At 46.8% G+C, this 19,920-nt stretch overlaps 1 protein-coding gene across 5 annotated transcripts in view; it reads left to right on the plus strand.

Annotated features, from left to right (window-relative positions):
* NTRK3 (neurotrophic receptor tyrosine kinase 3) overlaps positions 1-19,920 on the plus strand; it is a 186,154-nt gene that overhangs the window by 32,638 nt on the left and 133,596 nt on the right. For all 5 annotated transcript variants that reach the window (XM_015873065.2, XM_015873066.2, XM_015873068.1 and 2 more), the window contains exons 4-8: positions 6,919-6,987; positions 13,630-13,787; positions 15,779-15,921; positions 16,621-16,762; positions 18,875-19,171. In XM_015873065.2, coding sequence (XP_015728551.1) covers positions 6,919-6,987; positions 13,630-13,787; positions 15,779-15,921; positions 16,621-16,762; positions 18,875-19,171 — 809 coding nt within the window. The remainder of the gene's footprint in view (positions 1-6,918; positions 6,988-13,629; positions 13,788-15,778; positions 15,922-16,620; positions 16,763-18,874; positions 19,172-19,920) is intronic.

The following is a 19,920-nucleotide window of genomic DNA, read 5'->3' on the forward strand; positions in this document are numbered from 1 at the left end:
AGTTGCAACAGTAATAAGCTGCAGAGGAAACTTATTTATTTGCTGAAAAGGTGGGTTTCATTCCAGGGCTTTGGCTTTTTTTTCCACACTTCTTCTGCAATGGATGATGACTGCTCACACAGCCTCCCTTGCAGTGTATCCATGCAATCCTTCTTGGGGAAGCTCACAGGTTTTCCAGCCCTTTTCCCATAAGTTTCCATGTGGAACTGGGGGTGAGCTGTGGAAAATGTCATAGGGAAAATGGATCTGGAGAGAAGGAGGAGGGTTGATTGGGGTTGGGAAGAAGCGTGTGTGCAAGTTCTATGGAAAGTAAGTGTAAAGGAAAAATGGGTTTGCTAGAAAATACTTGGGAATGGTGCTTCTATAATAACCAGAACCTTCCTCTCCTCCTTCGACATGGCTTTGGAGGCAATATTAGAGTCTTCCTAATTATTTTTCTTGGACGAGTTTTGCGATCCTGATGATATTAATTATTCTTAAAGGTCAACAGCACTCACTTGAATCCCCTTCTGTTCTATCATGTAATCAGTTAATTAATTGGAAACCATTTAGCAGTGTCTGCTGAGAGCTTAGCCTGCCTAATGCCCTGTTGTTTTGCTGTTGCTGGGAGATATAGGGGTGTGTGTATATATATATATCCATACATACATCTTTGTACCCTTCTTTTCTTCAGAGCCTCTGCTTGCAGATTCCTCATCACTGTCCCAGACTCTCTCTGCCTTTGGCAGCTCCCCAAGGCAGACAAATCAGTGCTCAGGCATAGCTGTTACTGTTCCCTTTACTAACCCCTGCAAGAGCAGTGTGTGAGATTATTCAGGGCTCATTGATTTCTGGGCACTCAATTAAGTGCATGTGTGGGAGAACTATTTTTAATATAAATTTGATGCAAGAGCCCTGCAACAGCTGAGAGTACAGCCCTCCCTGAGGAGGGGATGACAAGACCCCATCCCAGGGCTGTGTGCTGAGTGGAACTGGGGCTCTTGTGTGCACCTTGCCTGGATCCCACATCCATGGGGTGCCCTTCTGCCTGGAGCGGTGCACCCACCTGTAATGTTTCAGCATACCCATGAGATGCAATGGGAAACACATGGGATTCTGGGAGGGTGGGTGTCTGCAGTCTGGTGTCCCTGTGTGTATAGGGATGCTAGGAGATGCCCCTTAAGGTACTTTCCATCCCATGCTGTCTCCTCGTGCTGTGTCTCAGTACAGCAGGGGTGATTTTTGTTACGCAGCTGTCTGGTTTGCTCGGGCCTGCTGGAAACCTGCGAGTGGGAGGCATTTCCCAGCTGTTTTCTGTTCCTATTTGGAAGAAACATGCAATTTGAAGCAAACAGGCAGGATAAAGCCAGCCCCTTGCTGGAGCTGTCAGCTGGCAACCCTTGTTCTCAATCAGTGCAACTCTCCAGTATCATGGCTGGGTATTGAAATAGGAGAAAAGCCCAGTGTATGGTTATTCTAGATGTAATGGACCTAAAATGACTCTAGGTTGGGGGAGAAAAGAAAGGATTGATGCAAAGCATCTCTGAGGATATCTCAGCTGTAAGAGGGCAGCCATAGGGAAGGGCTCTTGCCTGTTGCAGGTTACTTTTCTTTTCCTTGAGTGGGAGATTGGCATGTCCATGTGGATGCTGCTGGACTCTGCCCTGCGGGGAAGCTGGCAGGCAAAGGGAAAGCGACTGCAGGGCTGACCTCGCTTTTAACCTTTCCTCGAGTCCTCTGGGAGCCCAGATGTCTTTGGAGAAGAGCAGTGTAAACAGCATGCAACAACGGGAGGGCCAGATCCCCGCCTTTGATCCATCTTGAAGCATAGGGGATGATATTACCCACATCTGCTGCCCACTTCCCATCTGTACCATGCGCCGAACCAAAACTGTGAGCAACAGTGAGCTCTGAGGGACGATATGTCTCTGAAAAAAGCTTAGTGCAGCTGGGAGGTGCCTCAGATAAGATGAGCTGGAGGGTGTGAAGGCATCGTGGAGATGGCCTTTGAGGGCTGGGCTGTTGGCAGAGGCGGTGGGAGGAGAGGTGCAAAGCAGATGTGCTGAGAGCTGCCGGAGCTGTGGTGCCTTCCGCCCCTGCCCTACTATGCTCTGAAGCTTCTGTGTTACTATGCTGTTATTTAAAGAACAGTGCGGAGGAGTCAACCCTCTCCACCCTCTTCCATCCTGTTTCAATGGCATTTGAGATATGATATTAAAACTAGGAGGTATGAAGGGGTGCTGGGCTGCTCCTCTCTGATGTCGCATCTTTTGGGCATAGCTCCCACTGTTGATGCTCTCCTTCAATGCAGGAGGCTTTGAGTTTGAGAGATTATTACAAGTTTTGGCTATTAGAACAAGAAATAATTTGGGGGGAATGATATGATGATGGGATGTGATATGTGAGTTCAGATGCCTTGTAGAGCATAGTACGATACTGTGGATACATTTGGGATCAAAGAGAGAGTTATGGTGCCCAAACTTACAAAGGGAGTTTGAACCTTGATGGCTATTTTATTCTGCTCTGTCTGGGATCAGCAAAGACCTGAACACTACTGACTTACCTAACTATATTTTCCATCTGTGTGGCTTGTGTGTGCACTCTCTGAAGCTTTGCAGGCTCTGGTTCAGGTGTGTCCTGTTGGGGCTTTGTGCTGAGCTATGGGGGATTTCAGTTGAGCTCAACACTTGCAGAGACTGCTTTGTGGTGAGGTCAGTATTTATTTCCACAGTTCCTGGGTCTGGCTGGGGATAAATCTATCACATTAAGGAGAGACATTAAGTTTTGGAGAGGCTTGATGGTGTGCCTCATCTCTGATTTGTGTCTGGCTCTTGGTTGAGTTCCTCCAACCCTGGCTGCTCTGTTCCCATGATCAGGACTTCCAGAGTGGCACCATGTTATTAAAATGCATGGAAAACTTCCCCCATGCGGAACTGGATGCCTCATGCTGGAAATGAGAGTGAGTGGAGGAGGGATAGGCAAGCAGAGTCCCTCCCCAGCAGAGCTTCTGACATCATATTGGACTGAACCGCATAATATAGCTTACAGTTTAATTACAGGGGCTCTAGCTTGTTGCTGTCATTAATGAGGCATCCAGCTTAATTTAGCTGAATAAAAATGGCTTTAATAGTGGGAGCTCTTTTGGTAGCAGGGTAATCGAGGGAAGAGAAGAACATGCTGTTTCCTCCTCTTTCATGAAAGACCCTTTGCTATGGGCTGCCTGGAACTGAGCTCTTATCCTGATCAGGGAGGTGAGGCACTGGCACAGGTTGCCCAGAGAGGTGGTGGGTGCTCCATCCCTGCAGACACTGCAGGTCAGGCTGGATGGGGCTCTGAGCACCTGATCAGCTGTAGGTGTCCCTGTTCAGTGCAGGGCAGTTGGACCAGATGGCCTTGAAGGGTCCCTTCCAACTCAAACAATTCTGTGATTCCTGTGCAGAAGGTGATGCTTTCCTAGTCCCTGTGTGCTGCTCCTCAGGTACAGGGACCAAAAGGAATGGCTCTCTTTTCTCTTTCCTTATTCCTCAGCCAGATTGCCACAGCTATGTCCTGAGACAGGCTTCTCTTTGCCAGTGTGAAATACACAAAGAAGGTGTTTTGCTTCTCTCCCAGGTATCTCCTTGACATGTGATGTGCCATATTTCATTACTGGTGGAGCTGATGCACAGGCTATTATAAAGGTTGTCTGGCACACTCTGCTACAGGATTGTTTCCACTTTCCTATAACTCTGCCAAATTTTAATTGCTCAGGCTGAAGTTTTCTGCGTTCTGTGATTTCTGTCTGGTTTCAAACAAAACCTGCTCGGATGGCTGAGGCAGTGCATAGAGGGGAAAATGGGCTGTTGGGCATAAGCCAGAAAACAACTTGGTGTGATTCTTCCATCCCAGGGTACCCACACCCTCCTTTTGTGGAGGGAGGAAATCTGCTCGTCAAGGAGCAGGTTGTGTAGAAAAGGCTTATTTTTGCTTTCTCCATACGAGCGTGCCAATATTGAAATGAATTTAATAAGATCTCCTACTATTGTTAGGTGACTTCTGTGTCGCTCCCAGCTAAACGGTCTGTGGGTGTTTCAGGAGTTATATGAGCTTTCTGGTCTTGTAGCACCCAGTTTTATTTCTCCAGCATTTTAAGGAGGCAGAACAAATCTTGATCCAGTTGGAGAGAGTTTTGCAGGGGATTATCTGGGAGCAGATGGAGGAGATGAGCAGCTCTTGTTGGGGGACACTGAGAATGCGAGGACTTAAAGGGTCATAAGATATGGATAAAGAGATCATAGAATCATTAAGGTTGGAAAGACCACTAAGATCATCTAGTTTAACTGTCGACCTATGAGGAGTGATTTGAACAGTGATAGGTGGAAGGTGGGGTTCCAGTGATAGAAGCAATGAGGATCTGGAAGTGAAAAAGAACTTTTGGCCTGGGAAACTCACTGTGTATGGTGATAGAACAGAGGGAACTTTACAAACCCTGAATTGGTTATAAAGTGCCATTGCTCCATTCACCCGTGGAGCCATAATTTAATCTCCTCATGTGCATGTACTGTGATGCTATCTCTAATTACATAATCACATGCTATTTTCCCTAGGAAGCCTGCCCCATCCAGCACAGGGGATGGATCTCTTTTGGGGAGTGATAGGAGTTGTGCAGAGAGGTTTTCCTGTAGCAGCTCTGCCACAGCACTTGGCAGATGGGCTCAATGCGTGCATAAAAGAGCAGGATTAGGTTTCAGGTGTTTGGCTCTGTGACCTAAACAACATGTTTTTCTGTTGCATTTGTGGATGCAGCCCTGTTGTGTCTCCATGCTGATATCAAGGCCTTGTACAAGGACCTTTCTGACATGATAGATGTCTGACATGACTGGGGCAAGGTCAGATGTGTACAAGCGAGGGCTCATCTTCCCCAGTGCTCAGTGTGGGTTGTGGCTTTCCGAGGTGGGATGTGGGTGGTAGGAGTTGGTTTCCAAGGACCGAAGGAGAAAAGCTGAGCACATCTGCATGGCAAAGATTCTTGCGTTAGTGAGGACGTTTCCTTCCTCCATCTCCCTGTGCCCTAAATTGTAATAACATGATCATGCTATTTTTGATTCCCTTATTTGCGTGGAAAGCCTGTTGTTTTTTCTCTTCTCTTTCAGAATCCAATTTTCTCTTGACATTTCTGCCTAATGTAGCAAAACATGACCTTTGAGAAAGGACATTCTAGCAAGACTCACTTCCCTCCTCTGCATCTCTGCCTCTCTCCCACATTTTGCTGTCTCTCATGCATCCCCTGTTATGCTTCTCTCTCCTCTCTGTGTAGGGGGAGGGACTGTACTGTCTCACTTCTCTCTAGCAGTGATCTGCTCCTTCCCCTCCTACTTTTCATCTGTCTTTGCAAACTTCCCAGGTGCTGAGTGCTCTGGGGTGGATAAAGAAGAGAGTTTGGCAATTATTTTCTTCTTTAACTTTTCCCCTGCTTAACGTCACCTGCTGTTTTTTGTCACCTCCCTAAACTTTGTTGGAGGCTGGAAGCAGTTTGTCTGCATCCTTAAGAATTGGGGGGGGGGGAATCTTAGCCATGCAAAATGAGGTGCCTGTGGTTTGAAGTGGTTTACACAGCGTGGCAGTCTGAGGGGCACAACCAGGGTTTAATGATGCAGCACTGAGCTGTTGGGATGTGTGGGACTGCATGCCTGCCACACTCATGGAGAGCCATTGGAATGCTGGTTTGGTGTCAGAGCTGCAGTGACCTCCCCATTCCTAACCACAGGATTTTGGAGCAGGGCTTTGTGGATGAGCCTGGTAGTGTGTGGGATGAATCCAGAGCTCCCAAGGGGATGGGAACTGATGGCAGTGGAAGCACGCTCAGTAAGAGATATAAGGAGTCACCTCCTGTGTTTCCCAGAGCTCTGGATGCTAGCACAGATACAGGCAGATCTGGGATTCTTCCAGCACCCCTCTGCTCACCCCAGGCATACCCAGGAAGGCTACAGACAGCATTTCCCTTATCATCATGTTGAGCTGCTGGAAATCTGAGGCTCTTCTCCTTGTGTAGCTGCCTCCTCCCTGCCTCGTCTGCCTCCTGAACATGGTTTTCTCTTTTAGTAATTCTTAGTTTGATTTTGCACTCTTTTATCCCCCCTGGCTTCCAGCTGGAGAGGCGATATCTGCTGGGTTGCAAGGCTCTCCCAGGTAGATGAGATTTATGTTTCTGCAAGTTTGGGCAGATGGAGAGAGGGACAGGGAGCTGTTAGCTGCCGTGGCAGCGATACCCCTGGGTGCAAGCAGCAAACAGCCATAACGGGATACTTCTAATGCGTGGCTACTAGGTACCATATGATAATACCTTGGGTAATCATTGTTCTGTTGTTACAGCTCGGGTGTTAATACTTTTAACGTGACAGTTTTACTTAATTTTTGTTCAGCGTACAAAATTAGACTTGTTCTTTCTTCGTATGGTTGGTTGAGCTCCAGATTCACAGGCAAGAATCAGGCAAATCTTACTGTTTGAATTATTACTATTATTTCTTTTAGCATTGCAGCAGGATATAAACTACTTTCCCCTGGGGGAGGGAAGAGTAAAATCTCATAGAATGGCCTGGGTTGAAGAGGACCACAATGATCATTTCATTTCAACCCCCTGCTATGTGCAGGGTCACCAACCACCAGACCAGGCTGCCCAGAGCCACATCCAGCCTGGCCTTGAATGCCTGCAGGGATGGGGCATCCACAGCCTCCTTGGGCAACCTGTTCCAGTGCGTCACCACCCTCAGAGTGAAAAATAAAATGAGGGATTTCCATTCAGGTTCATCTTCATTAAAATCTCTCATTAGGACCCAATTTTAGCTTTCCTAAACTGCTTGACAGCACTGTAGCGAATGATGGGCCCTGTGGTGGCAGTAGGGCTGCATGCAGGAGGAATTATTTACCGTGACTCCTTTTTTTTTTCTTGTTAATTTTCAGAGACCTCTCTGATAACCGGCTCACCACCCTGTCATGGCAACTCTTCCAGACGCTGCGGCTCTTTGACCTGTAAGTTCCATCCTGGAGGTTCTTGGAAGCAAAGGGGAGGATGAGAGGGAAGCTCTTTAAATAAACCGATTTTGAAACCTGGGAATAATTACCTAAAACTCTGTTGGGCAGCACCTTCCCTGGGAGGGTTTCCTGGCTATGGGAGCACCAGAGCTGAACTGCTTCTCTTTAGCATTGCAGTGGCTGGCTAATTAACGTCAGGATGATGAACAAGTCATTCTTGGGGTAGTAAATGGTTGACTAATGCTGGGAACACACAAGATGTACTCACTAGGCAAGATTTGGAGTGGATCTTCTCAAAGACTTGGTCCTCACAGTTGGCCTTACCCTCCAACTGATGGTTTTTTTTAGCTCCTGGCCAGGCTTTAGAAAAAGACTTGATTTTTGGGTGAATGACTCCCTTAATCTCTAGCAATTGAGGCACCTGCCAGCTCCCGTGTGCATGATGAGATAGTGTCCCTCCTGGGGCACCAGTGGCCTTCAGCCTGTTGAATTATTGATGGAGCGTTCAATGCTGTGCTTGAAGAATAAATGGACATGAAATCAATGGAGTGTTGCCCCGATGACCTGTTTTGTCGGATTTTAGAAATAGTTGTTTGGTAGGTATAAAAATATATATATATATGTAGGATTTCTCCCAGAGGATCCTGGGAAGCTCCATTCATCCTCACCGATGATCAATAGAGCTGTAAGCTGGAAGTGACTTATGAAAGAATAAAGACAGTCTTTCAAGTGGGTGTAAGTGTGTTATCACCGGTGTTGCTGCAGTGTATTTTATTTCTGTCAAATTGTTAAATGAAAAATACTAATAGTGATATTAGAAATAGAGGAACGCCCTTCTGATGGGGAATCTGGCCTGCAAACATAAAATGCTGAACTTGGAGTTTGTGCCCTTGCTGATTGCTCTAAATATTTTTTTTTAAAGCCTGGCTCAGGTTTCAAGTTTAATAGCATGAGTCATTTGTATTCTTAGACCTTTACTTATTATCGTTGCACTGTTGGGCAAAATTCAGACTGATGGTTGCTGCCTCTGAAAGACCCAAGTGTGGAGGTGCAAAAGGGGCTGCAGTCCTGGGCAAGAGACATCAGCAGAGCCTGGGATCACAGTGATCCTGCAGATTAATGGCGATGCATCCAATGTGGCTCATTTCTGTTGTTTCATTTCACTTGTTCATGTATATTTCTTTGGGTGTGTCCCAGGTGTGCTAGAACAAATTGGGCTCAAAAGACCAGTGCCAAAGAGGGAATTGAGATGCTGCTGTTTGGGCACTGAAGGGTGCGTATCTCACCAGATGCTGAATACGTCCATAGTGAACAGTGGATGCTGGCAGGGAAACTGGTGTGCTGGAGGTGGCTGCGGTTTGTGTCAGCAGAGTCACTCGGGGCCAGGACTCTGCAGCCTGGCAGAGGGAAATGAAGTGAATGGTTTGGCTCCTGTTGGAAATGCGCTTAGAGCTGCGCTCAAGAGATAACGAGCCCTGATTGATGAAGGAAGTAATGTGGGTAGGCACATGGGAAATCACGGAGCTGGGTAATAGGAAGGAGGTGGGACAGCCATTCTGTCCTGAATTGTGTTGTCAGCATTTTCATTGGAGATTCTTGGCAATGCCCAACTTGGCTGGTCATCTCTGCCACTGTGCTCTGAAAGGCTTCTTGGCATTGCCCTGTGGCATGGGCTCAAGTGATCAGTGAGAACCCTGTCTGGGAGCTAGAGTGAGAGTTTATTTTCTTCTGGAGAAGTGCTTTGTCACTGGTATTTCTTGTCATGCGTCCCTTCTGGGTTCCTCATCACTATGGAACCTCTTTCACACCAGCACAGGTAGGTTGTACTGGATTAACATGATGCTGCTGCTTCCCAAAGCATGAAAGAAGAGGAATGTTTCAGCTGATACCCACTGGGAAGCCAGTGTTGATGTGCTTGTAGCATCCTCTCCACGGCCAGGAAACTGCTGAACTTTGGAGGAGTTTGAGAGAGAAGATCATGTGGGAATGTAGCCTAAGCTATGGACTCTGAATAAATCATTCAGATAAAGAAGCTGGAAACTAAAGTAAAGAAATATTTCTCTCATGGAATGATCGTGGTCCTGAGCACTGGGGCTTTTAAAGTAAAGTAAGCTGCTGGGCTGCAGAGAAATTAGGAAAGGATGTGCAAAAGTGGAATTTTTATTTGTAATTTTTTTTTAGAAATGCAGAGGATGGGTGAGTATAAGACAGTTTTTTGGCATGCTGAGCACCAAGTGGGCTCCCAGGATTTGGAAGGGAGATGGAATATGTGGCCCACATAAAGTGAGTGTGAAGCACTGGTGAAAACTAGAAAGGATGAAGGACTTCCATGGAGCCAAAACCCCTCTGGAGAGGAATGAGGTGGCAAGGAGCTGGGGCCTGTGCAGAAGCAGAAGCTCAAGGCTGGAGTGGATGGGAGGATTGTCTCTACAAAGTGTTGGGATGGGAGGAATTGCAGCTATGCATGATGGAGATCTCCATATGGGAACATAAAACCTGACAAAGCCACGGTGAACACTGAGGAGATGAGCAGGATGCTAATGTGAAGATCATGCCATGCTATGAGAGCAGGCAGGTGAATGGGAATGTGGGGCTTGAAAGAGCTGCCAGCCTGTATTCAGGAGGGCGTCTCAAGCTAGGAATATTACTTTAAAGCAGAAGCATTGAACAGAATGGAGCTTTTCCACTGATGACTCACTGAAGAAAGGATGGCAAAAATGAGGCACGCTTCCAAAGAATATTATCTCTTTCTCCTGGCCAGAACAAGACTTGGAATGGTTTCCAGTAACTCCAGCTCTAATTCCCACGGCAGAGGCTGACCTTGACCGCCAGGGCTGGAGCTAATGTGTGCACAGCTCTCCAAAGCCTGAAGCAAGCTGAGCATGCACAAGGAAGCATCTGACACTTGCAACAGCTCATAAACATCGGACTTAGAGCCTTTCTTATCCAGAAGTCACAGCTGGTTTCCTCTGTCATGTCCTTGGCTTCCTTTGTCACGTCCTCTGAGAGCTTAGGGCTGACATTTCAAGAAATTCCTTCCCGGAAAGGCCTTAGACTCTGGATCCAATTACCTCCTTGGTTGGATAAAATGCTGTAGTCCTGAACATCTTGCTTCTCTGCCTGGACTGTCAGCATTTCTAATACAAGCAGTCCCTGCCAGCTCAGCCTGCAGTACAGTGCTACAGCAAGAGGCTTTGGGAACGGGGCACGGCAACCTCTCTGGTGTGATGGGTCTAGCTTAATGTTTATGGCTGCAGCTTAAGAACTTGCTGCTACCAACAGTTGCACTAATACAGCTGTTGACATACAGGTGATGGTACTTGCCTGCTCCACTCAGTAGCTAATTTGGATGCTGGACACCATATGTTGCTCCCTATCATAGTTCTTCACTTTGTCTCCCGCACCTTTCTGGAAGGGGGTGAGAACACCACCAGTGACCCTCAAAAGAAGCACTGGTGCTGGGAAACTAACAGAAATGGAAAATGAAAACAGGGCTCGTTCTTCACTTACCAGGTACAGCTTAGGGAGATGGGCTGTGTCCTGAGGTATGAGAGTGTTTTAATTGTAAGCATTACCAAAGCTCAACAGCAGCTTTATATGAATGAAAAAAGACAGCTGAAGTGTGACAACAATCTGAGCTGCTGCCCTTTGAGAGGCTGTGTAGCTGCAGGCAGCTTTTAGCTGGTGAGACCTGGGGCAGGGTGTGTGCCTTGGTTAACTGTGTTGCCCAAAAAAACCTCTCTGCTTTGGATGTAAAGTCCTACTTTGAACACTGGTGCTGGGCATGATTGTCCTCATTTCCTTCTGTCCCAAACTGGTGCCCTCCATGCCTAGATCTTGCCTTGATGCTTTGTCTGATGGATGATGGCATGTGTTACGGGTTTTGTCCCTTTACGGCTAGTTCCTCTGGTGCAGAAAGCAGCTCTGCTCCTGCATAGAGACCAGTGTGCCTGCAGACGTGATGCTTGCTGCTTCTCACAGGCATTTTCTGTGTTAACGAGACCATCAGGAAAATGTGGGGGTGTGCAAAGCTCCTGAGCGCCTGTAACCAAGAGATGCTTTGGCAGCATCTCCAGGCTAAGGCTACGTGAGAGAAATACCCTTATCCTCTCAGTAATGGGCTGTGCTGAATGCACATGGAAAAGAGCCCCTTGCTTTGGAAGTCTGAGATGCTGATGCACCCAGTAAGCACACAGAATCACAGAGTATCCCTTGTTGGAAGGAATCCATAAGGATCTTTGAGTCCAATTCCTTGTTCCCCATAGGATCACTCAAAGATCAGACCATGCAGTAGAGGAGGTCTCTTTGCTGTAAGGTGTGGTGTAGCTGCCATGTAACTCTAGCACAGGGGGCTGTCTTGTGACTAGCCAGTGGGGTTTTGCTCCTTGAGGTGCTTCTAGTGCCTAGTGATCCATGCTAGCCACAAAGCCAGGACAATAATGAGATCTGAGAAGAGGGATGGGGTTCTGGAATTTTGGGCAGGTGTAGAGCAAAGCAGGCATTGAAATCTCTGCAAATCTCTTCCATTATAGCATGGAAGGCTCCAAGCAAAGAGGGGATGCATCTCCCATGTGCCAGGTGTGCTCTTATAGTTGTGTAAGAGGAAAATTGATGCACACATCCAGAAACCCACAGTGCATTCACATCACAGTGCCATGCCAGCTGCCGGTGGCACTCGGTTTGTCTGGCCAGTGATGGGAGTTAATTTGTGCAAAAGCCCCTGTGGGGGTCTCGATTAGAGCAAGTTACATCATTGATGCTGGGGCAAGTTGTGGGTAAGTTCTGCCCTGACGCATGCTGCTTCTGTATTATTCATGACCCATCATGAATTAGCAATAGGCTGGGAAGGCTGCCTTCTATTACTTAAGAGCTGCCCGTAAGTGCTGTGACAGCGGCTCTGCCCAGCAGCTTTGTTTCATGAGAAAATTTGCAATAGAGCAGAATTTCCCTTCCCTGCACTGCCTCTGAGCCCACACTGCTCCTAAGGTACGGTGCTAGTATTGTGTCCTGCACCCAGACCTGCTGGTGGCACTGATGTTGGGTCTCCAGGATAACTTGGGTTCTGGATCTATGGCCAATGTGAAGAGACTGTGAAGTCTATGCAGAAAATGCCTTATCATTGAATCCCACCAAATCACTGAGCTAATCTGCTCTAGCCTGTTAAATTCAGTGTTTTGGCCTTCAGGTCTCTTGTCAGAGCCTTGTAGCTGTCTTAACAAAGGTTTGGGTGCTTGTGAAAGAGGAGGAATACAATAATACAAAGCCTCTGAGTGGATCTTAACTCTATGTTTGCTCTGCCAAAAGAAAAGTCAGATTTCAGTCAGTTTGTATCTCCCCGTAGAATGAGATGCCATCATTAGGGTTCAGGTTTAACAACCCCTAGTAAGAGCTGCCTTCTCCTCCTGCTTTCACAGTACTGCTATGGACAAATGGCAGCTGCACGATTGGAACTTGTTTCCAAATCCTGTTAGTCAGTGGAATTAATTTTGTAGAAGGAAGCATGAATTTTGCAGTGATGCGTGGAAAGGAGCAGAGAAACAGCTTCCTTCTATCTGACATGGGGCTGTGGATGCTGCAAAGAAGCAGCAGATTGACCTTTGGAGATGCCCTTCTGCTTTTGGGTGACCGAGCTCACCTTTTGCTGTACTGACTGCTCTGCTCCCTGCTTTTTCTTTCTGCTTCCCTATTTCACAAGGACTGTTTTTGTCTGTTCAAACACTCTCCTCTGTTTTGCTCAAGTTATTGGTCCAGCACATGTTAGCAGTAACTGTGCTGAGCACTGGGGTTTCCTCCCTGCTGAAGAGTCCTCCTTCTGTGGATAGCTGTAGGGCTTTAAAAATGTAAATGAAATGGTTAATAGGTTGGAAAATCAATAATAATAAACATCCATTGTATATAAAATGTGTAACAGTGTCTTAAATGAAGTACATTAAAGGAAGTGCTTCTTTCCATTTCTCCCGGCCAGGTCAGCAGGGTCTCAGCGCGGTGCTGTGGTGCTGTTTGATTTGATTAAAATGCATGATATCCTGCACATTAGCTCATGTCCTGGAGCACCAGGAGGCTGTGTTTGTACAAGGTACTCAGTAGAATCACCGCTAGCTTCACTGAGCACTGCTGGAATTGGAGGTGTGCTTTCATCAGCAGGCTCTTGGACTCCTCTAGGTGTGGGATGCTAGGAGTGAGTTGGTGTGTTAGGGTAGTGTGAAGCTGCTTGCTACCTTTCTAAGGAGTAAATGTTTGAGCTGTTAGGATGGCATCACTGTGGGACTGAACTGTACATGTTCCCCATCCCGGAAAGTGATCCAGGCCAGGCTGGATGGGACCGTGGGCAGCCTGAGCCAGTCTGAGCCAACCAGCCCATGTTGGGGAGGTGGAACTGGACAGGTTTGAGATCCCTTCCAATCTAAGTGCTCGTATTGTGCGGTCCTTATGGTTAAAGTTGTTCTGTGTGTGTGTGCTGACCTGGAAGATGCAAAACCTTATTCACGCATATGCCTTCACAAACACATAGATGTGCAAAATCCGTCTCTCTGGAGTAGGAAGAGATGTGAGCCGTGTGTTCAAGATGATCCTGCAGATGATTTTCTCCCCAGTTATCTTTTCCCAACCCCACTGTCGTTTCTTTCTCTCTGCCCATAGGAGATTAGAGAGGAACCCTTTTAACTGCAGCTGTGACATCCGTTGGATCCAGCTCTGGCAGGAGAAGGGAGAGGCCAACCTGCAGTCCCAGAAACTGTACTGCATGAACTTGGACACAGCCGTCATCCTTTTGCGGGACATGAACATCACCCAGTGCGGTAAGGTCCAGCCCATTCAGGGCACTGGCAGGATGCCTGTCTTTCCTTATCTGGCACATCCAGCCAGCCTATTTGGTAGGGAACCTGGTGCTGCAACCTTGCTATGTGGTCAAAGATAATGTGATTGAATGTAAATGGGGTGTCTTGTGTTTGGGTAGATGTAGGGCTGCTGTTTTGATGTGCCTAAAGGTGTGCTGTGAGATTTGAGAGACTTTCTTTGCTGCAGTACTATTGCTTGAATCATAAATCACACAATTATTAAGGCTGGAAAAGACTCTAAGATCACTTAATCTCAGCCTATCCCCACCATGCCCACTGATCACATCTCTCAGTGCTGCATCTCTTTAACACCTCCAGGGATGGTGACTCCCACTGGGCAGCCTGTGCCAATACGTTACTCTTTCTGAGAAGAAATTCTTCCTGATATCAGACCTGAACCTCACCTTGTGCAGCTTAAGGCTGTTACCTCTTGTCCTAAATCTGTGAGCAGTCCATGTGATAGCCTTCATCTAGCTCTTCCTCTGTCTATCAACTTCTAGAAGTGGTATATTGATAAGAGAGAATACTCTGAGGAAATACGTGTCTCTGTTTTCTTTGCTCTATTTTTTCAATTGCAAGCTTGCCTCTGTAGGCAAGAGGCTGGAGCGACTGTATCTCTCTTTGCTTTACGCTCGTGTATAACAGAGTCCAGTGGCCCCAGAAGCGAGATGAGGCACGTTCAATAGTTACCCTTTTTCTTTCACTTTGTGCACATGTCAGCTGCCTGCCCGGTACCACTTTTAGCTCTGTTGTTGCCATTACTGGAAAGCATTTATTGTAGTGTAAGAGGAAGGACGTGTACCTTCAACAGAACAATTAAACTGTCTGTACACGAGCAGCTGTCAAACTCAGAGGATGAAAAAAGGAAGAAAAACAGAGGTTTTCTTTCTTTGATAATCGACCTCTGTTCTAGGAATTCGAGTTCACTTTTCGTAGCGGTGGAACACAGACAGCCTGCGTTTTCATTTGCGTGAATTTTTTTGCTTCCAAGTTCATGATGTCCCTTTATTAATCCCTGGAAATTGGCCAGAGTGTGTCCGCGTGTGGATGAACTGAAATGATTTGAAAGAGCACTGTAATTTCCTCCCCAAACTGGGGAAGAATAATCTGCAAGGATTAGAGTGGAAAAAGATTTGTAGGAATTGGAGGTGGGTGGAGAGATGACTCAGTCAATGGTGGTTTTAGATATGAGGGGGCACCAGGGCGATGATTTGGGAGCACAGATGTCCTGGCTTTGGGTCAGCATGATGGATGCTGCCCTTCTGTGATGGGAGGGGACCTCTGTTCTCCCCTACACAGAGGAGCCCAGAAGGCTCTTTGCCCTTTTAATTGCAGCCAGACTGTCTTGTTTCATGTTGCAAGGATTTTTGGTGCCTATGGCACCAAGAAAGGAAGGGATGTGATTCAGAACCACTGTGAGTCAGTGGATCTTTGTGCTACCACCAAAGCAGAACAAGAGCACCTTTTGTTAGGAGAGTGGCTGTTGATATGAAGATGCATTCTTGGTCATCTGCTATTGATTGGTATAAATTAGAAGGATGTTGTGGGCACTCTACCATATCCCTATAGGTGGGGACACTTTGGACCCTCTCTCAGTGCATCAGCTTTCCTGTCATTGGTGCCCTTAAAAAACAGCATCTGCGGGGCTAAAAGAGATTGGGAGGGTGTTGTGTGAATGGAAGAGCAGCCAGAACCAAACATGACTTTTGGATTAGAAACTGGGAGGATCTTGTCAGCTGGCATATCTCTACTATCCGCGTTATTGGACATGGTACATGTCTCCATGCTCCCTCCTTTCCTTGGTGGGACACTGCTGTGCCATTGCCTCTTGCTATGTATTGCGGAGTGCTGGAGGCTGATTTGACAAACAGCTTGGTGGTATTTATGTCTACATATACATCCTGTAGCAAATGCTGCCTCACACCTAAGCACCTCTGTGTTTGCCCTCCCAGACCTCCCTGAGATCAGTGTAAGCCATGTGAACCTGACTGTGCGGGAAGGGGAGAATGCTGTCATCACCTGCAATGGCTCAGGATCACCACTGCCCGATGTTGACTGGACTGTGGCAGATCTGCATTCTATCAACACACACCAGGTATGACCCAGGGGGTGCATTGCTGCTGGGTGCTGTCGTGAATGAGACCTTGGGTTCCCTACATCTGTGAAGGTGTGTGGGGGTCTGTAGGTGCTGTGGAGTGCAGTGAGGAATGTGAAATGGCTGTAAGGAAAATAAGAGGTTGTATCTTATCCGTATGAGAACCCTGAAGGACACTGCAGGCAGCAAAACCTCCCCTCTGTGTGACAGGAAAGTGAAGATGAGATAGCTTCATATCTCAGTGCTCCCTAATTGAATCTTAACTCATGTCTTCTCTAATGAAACTACCTGTTTACAGAGGTGTCTGCAATAGCTGTAGCTGAAACAGGCAGCTAAGCAAGCTTGTCTAGAGACAAGCTATGTTTACCAATGCCACAACACTGACAGCTCCCCACCTCCCAGTAGTTCCTCATAGAATCATAGATTTGAGTTGGAAGGGGCTCTTAAAGGCCATCTGATCCAACTGCCCTGCACTGAACAGGGACACCTACAGCTGATCAAGTGCTCAGAGCCCTGTCCAGCCTGACCTTGAATGTCTCCAATGATGGGACATACGATACCCTCCCCTGGTCCTACTTGTCCTTGAATTTTAAAGCCTTTCTTGCCTCTTACGCAGAAACTGTGATACTCTTCTGGGGGCAGTAGCAGGAAGAAGCCAGTGGATGCTGATTTCTGTCTGTATTTCTCTGTGATGTACAGACCAACCTCAACTGGACCAACGTTCATGCCATCAACCTGACTTTGGTGAACGTCACCAGCGAGGACAATGGCTTCCTGCTTACCTGTATTGCTGAGAACGTGGTGGGGATGAGCAATGCCAGCGTTCTGCTCACTGTCTACTGTAAGTAGCAGTGGGGAGACTTTAGTGGTGCAGAGACCGGAGGGAGGGCAGTGATTTGTGTGAGTTCACAGCAGATTGCTGCCTGTGATGCATGGATGTATTTTTTTTTCGGATGAGAATTGGGAGCTGAGCACAGCAGTGGGTCCTTGTTCAGCTCTCTTAAGGTCAGTACTGAGCAGGATTTCTTGCAGAAATGAGCTCTAGAGCAGACGAGCCTCAGGAACATACTAGTGGTGGATGTCTCTCTGCTCATCTCCTTGAAGGTACAACGGAGTGAGGAAGAGTTTGTAAAGAGAGTTTAGTACCTCTGTGACAAGGAGTTGCTCCCCTGATATTGTGAAAGATGTTAAATGTCACCCTTGCTAAAAAGCCAGTGTAAACTTTGCCTCTGATTTCAGGATGCTTCCTCTAGATTTACTCCTACAAAGTTAAACAGCGCACACCCTGTGAGCACACGCGTGTTGAGTTTCAACCATTCATGTTTAACTTCTTGGAGCTTAACTTTTTGTGTGCTTTGTAATATATCTTAACACAAACCTGACCTTAAGGAGAAGTTTACATAGCTTTGCACTCTCAAGCAGCTGAGATTTACTATACGTTGCTGTGTCTGTAGCATTTGGAAATCTGACCTCCCTCCACCCCAGCACCCTTCCAAGCAGTGGGGGGACCATGTGTGATCTTGGCTAGTTTAGGTGAACCCACATGTGCTGCAAGCCTAGCATAGCATAGGAGCCGTGGGATCCTATAAAGGCAAGGCAGTCACAGGGGACTGGAAAGAGGAGAGCAGATGCTTTCTTCTTTCATCTTCCTCCCAGTAAGTACTATTGATGGACTGAAGAATGGAGGTATTTAAAGTTCACATCAGCTCAGAGGTGATCAGTCAGCAGGTGGGTGTTATTTTTTTTTTTTGCACTGCATTTTAGCATGCTTTTCCTCCACACCTTAAAAAGCACTGTGCCAATGCCTGTTTTCACCCATGTAATCCTCTAAGCTGCTGACAGATTCTGCTACCCCTGCTCTCATTGCTCAGTCCCATCACTCAGACTGCAATTTCACACCGAAAAAGAGTAAAAATCTGGGTCTCTCTGTGTAGGTGGCTGCCTGATTTGAAGCACCCTTGCCAAGAAGATGTGAATAAGCCACATGTAGATCTAGACGTGCAAGTGAAACGAGGTGGCTGGGACGCAGCTATGTGGTGTAGGGTGGCTGGGTGCCATATTTTTTCTACAAGATGGATTGAAATCAGTGGTGTTTTAAAATATTGTTATTATTTTTTCCTCGTGGATTGTCTTTGCAGCTGGATACTGTCAGGAAAATGGGAACCTCAGAAGACCTGTGTCTTTTTTGTGTCCTTTATATTTGCACAGAATTGTTCTTGTCCACTTCGCCTGCCTTAGGGTTTAAGACTTCATATGTAGATGTTGTATTGGGGTTTCAGAAGTAATGGCAGAAGAACATCTAAATTGTTGTGGTTTCCCACAGGGATGAAGATATATATGCAAGAAATTGCAGGTCATGTCCCAGCTTTTCTTTTCTTTGTCCTACTCTATTCCCTTAAATTAAAACACCCCTGGAGGGTGCTCAATGAGTACGAACTCCTTTGGGATGTTCAAGCAGTCAGAATTCCCAAGGACGTGCAGCCATGGGAGGATACTTGCTCCCACAACTTAGGGAGTCTGAAACTGCTCCTTGTGACTGGAGATCCCCCACGGACACCTCACACGTGGGTACTGTGACAGTACTATGTCCTGGTGTCCTCTGTGGGGAGGACAGATTGCCTCCCTGTGATCTCTGGAGGGGAGGATCACAGCCATCTTGTGTGGGCTGCGTAACTCCCCTATAAAAAATTTCTTGGCTGGTGAAGGAACCAACCTTGGGGTTAATATATAACCTCATTAACAAGCCCAGCATTGTGGTTCAGATCCTCCTCCTGGGGAGTGTGGAGTGGTTCTCATGACTTTAGTGCTTCTTTTTTTTGCAGGCATCCATGGGAACAATAAAAGGAACAAGGGATTTTGGAGGCTGTGTTTTCAATAGTCTTAATTTCCCTAGTGCACAAGGCATGATGCAGCTATTGGGTTGTTGTGAGCCTGCTGTGTTTCTCTCTGCTAGATCCCCCTCGCATCCTTACTCTGGAGGAGCCGGTGCTGCACCTGGAGCACTGCATTGCCTTTGCAGTGCATGGGAATCCAGCTCCTACCCTTCACTGGCTGCACAATGGTCAGATCCTCCGGGAGACAGAGATTATCCACATGGAGTTCTACCAACAAGGGGAAGTGTCTGAGGGTTGCCTTCTCTTCAACAAACCCACTCACTATAACAACGGCAACTACACTATTGTGGCCACCAACCAGCTGGGGTCAGCCAACCAGACCATCAAAGGACACTTCCTTGAGAAGCCCTTTCCAGGTAGGATGTTCAGTTTATCTCATTAGGTTTGTCTGCAATCTGAAGATTTTAATGTGGTAGCAACAGTAATCCTGGCACCTAGAGAAGGTGCTGACTACCCATTCTAAGTTGGCCTTTGAGAAAAGGGTTGGAAAAGGGGACATCAAAGCACACCTGAGATCACAGCTGTTTAATCCAGTGATCAATATAGCACAGAAATAATGAAAGGTAGTGAAGAAGAATCAGATCCCCATTAAACTTAAATGATCTTTGAGGTCCTTCCCAACCCAAGCCGTTCTATGATTTATAAAATCTCTGAGATGTAATTATCTATGGTGGGTATCTGACTGGAACATGAGGACTTAGAGCAACAAGAGAGGCACCATGGTAAATGTAGCAATGTGAAGTTTTAAGCAGCATTGCAAGGTTGTGACCCCGAGTATGTGGTTCACCTGTTAACGTGATATTGTGTTGGGACTGCTGGTTCTCATCAGCCGCATATCAGTGATGCCTGATGTGAATCAGTGTAGAAAGGAAACGCACAGAGCAGTTTAACAGCAGGAAATCCCCCTTTTCTTGTTCATATCAAGTGGAAGAATTTGATCTTGAACTTTGGTGGAAGCCAGTCTAAATTGTGCTGAGAGGAGAGAGACTAAATGCTTTAGATGTTTGTTTGTAATATATCCTGCAGTACACAGATAGTATTATTCTATGTGGTTGTTACTTATAAGCTAAATAAAGGAAATCCTCTTAAAGTGAGGCAGCTCTGC

The sequence above is a fragment of the Coturnix japonica genome, chromosome 10 (genome assembly GCF_001577835.2).
Source record: "Coturnix japonica isolate 7356 chromosome 10, Coturnix japonica 2.1, whole genome shotgun sequence".
In the NCBI taxonomy this organism is placed as follows: Eukaryota; Metazoa; Chordata; class Aves; order Galliformes; family Phasianidae; genus Coturnix; species Coturnix japonica.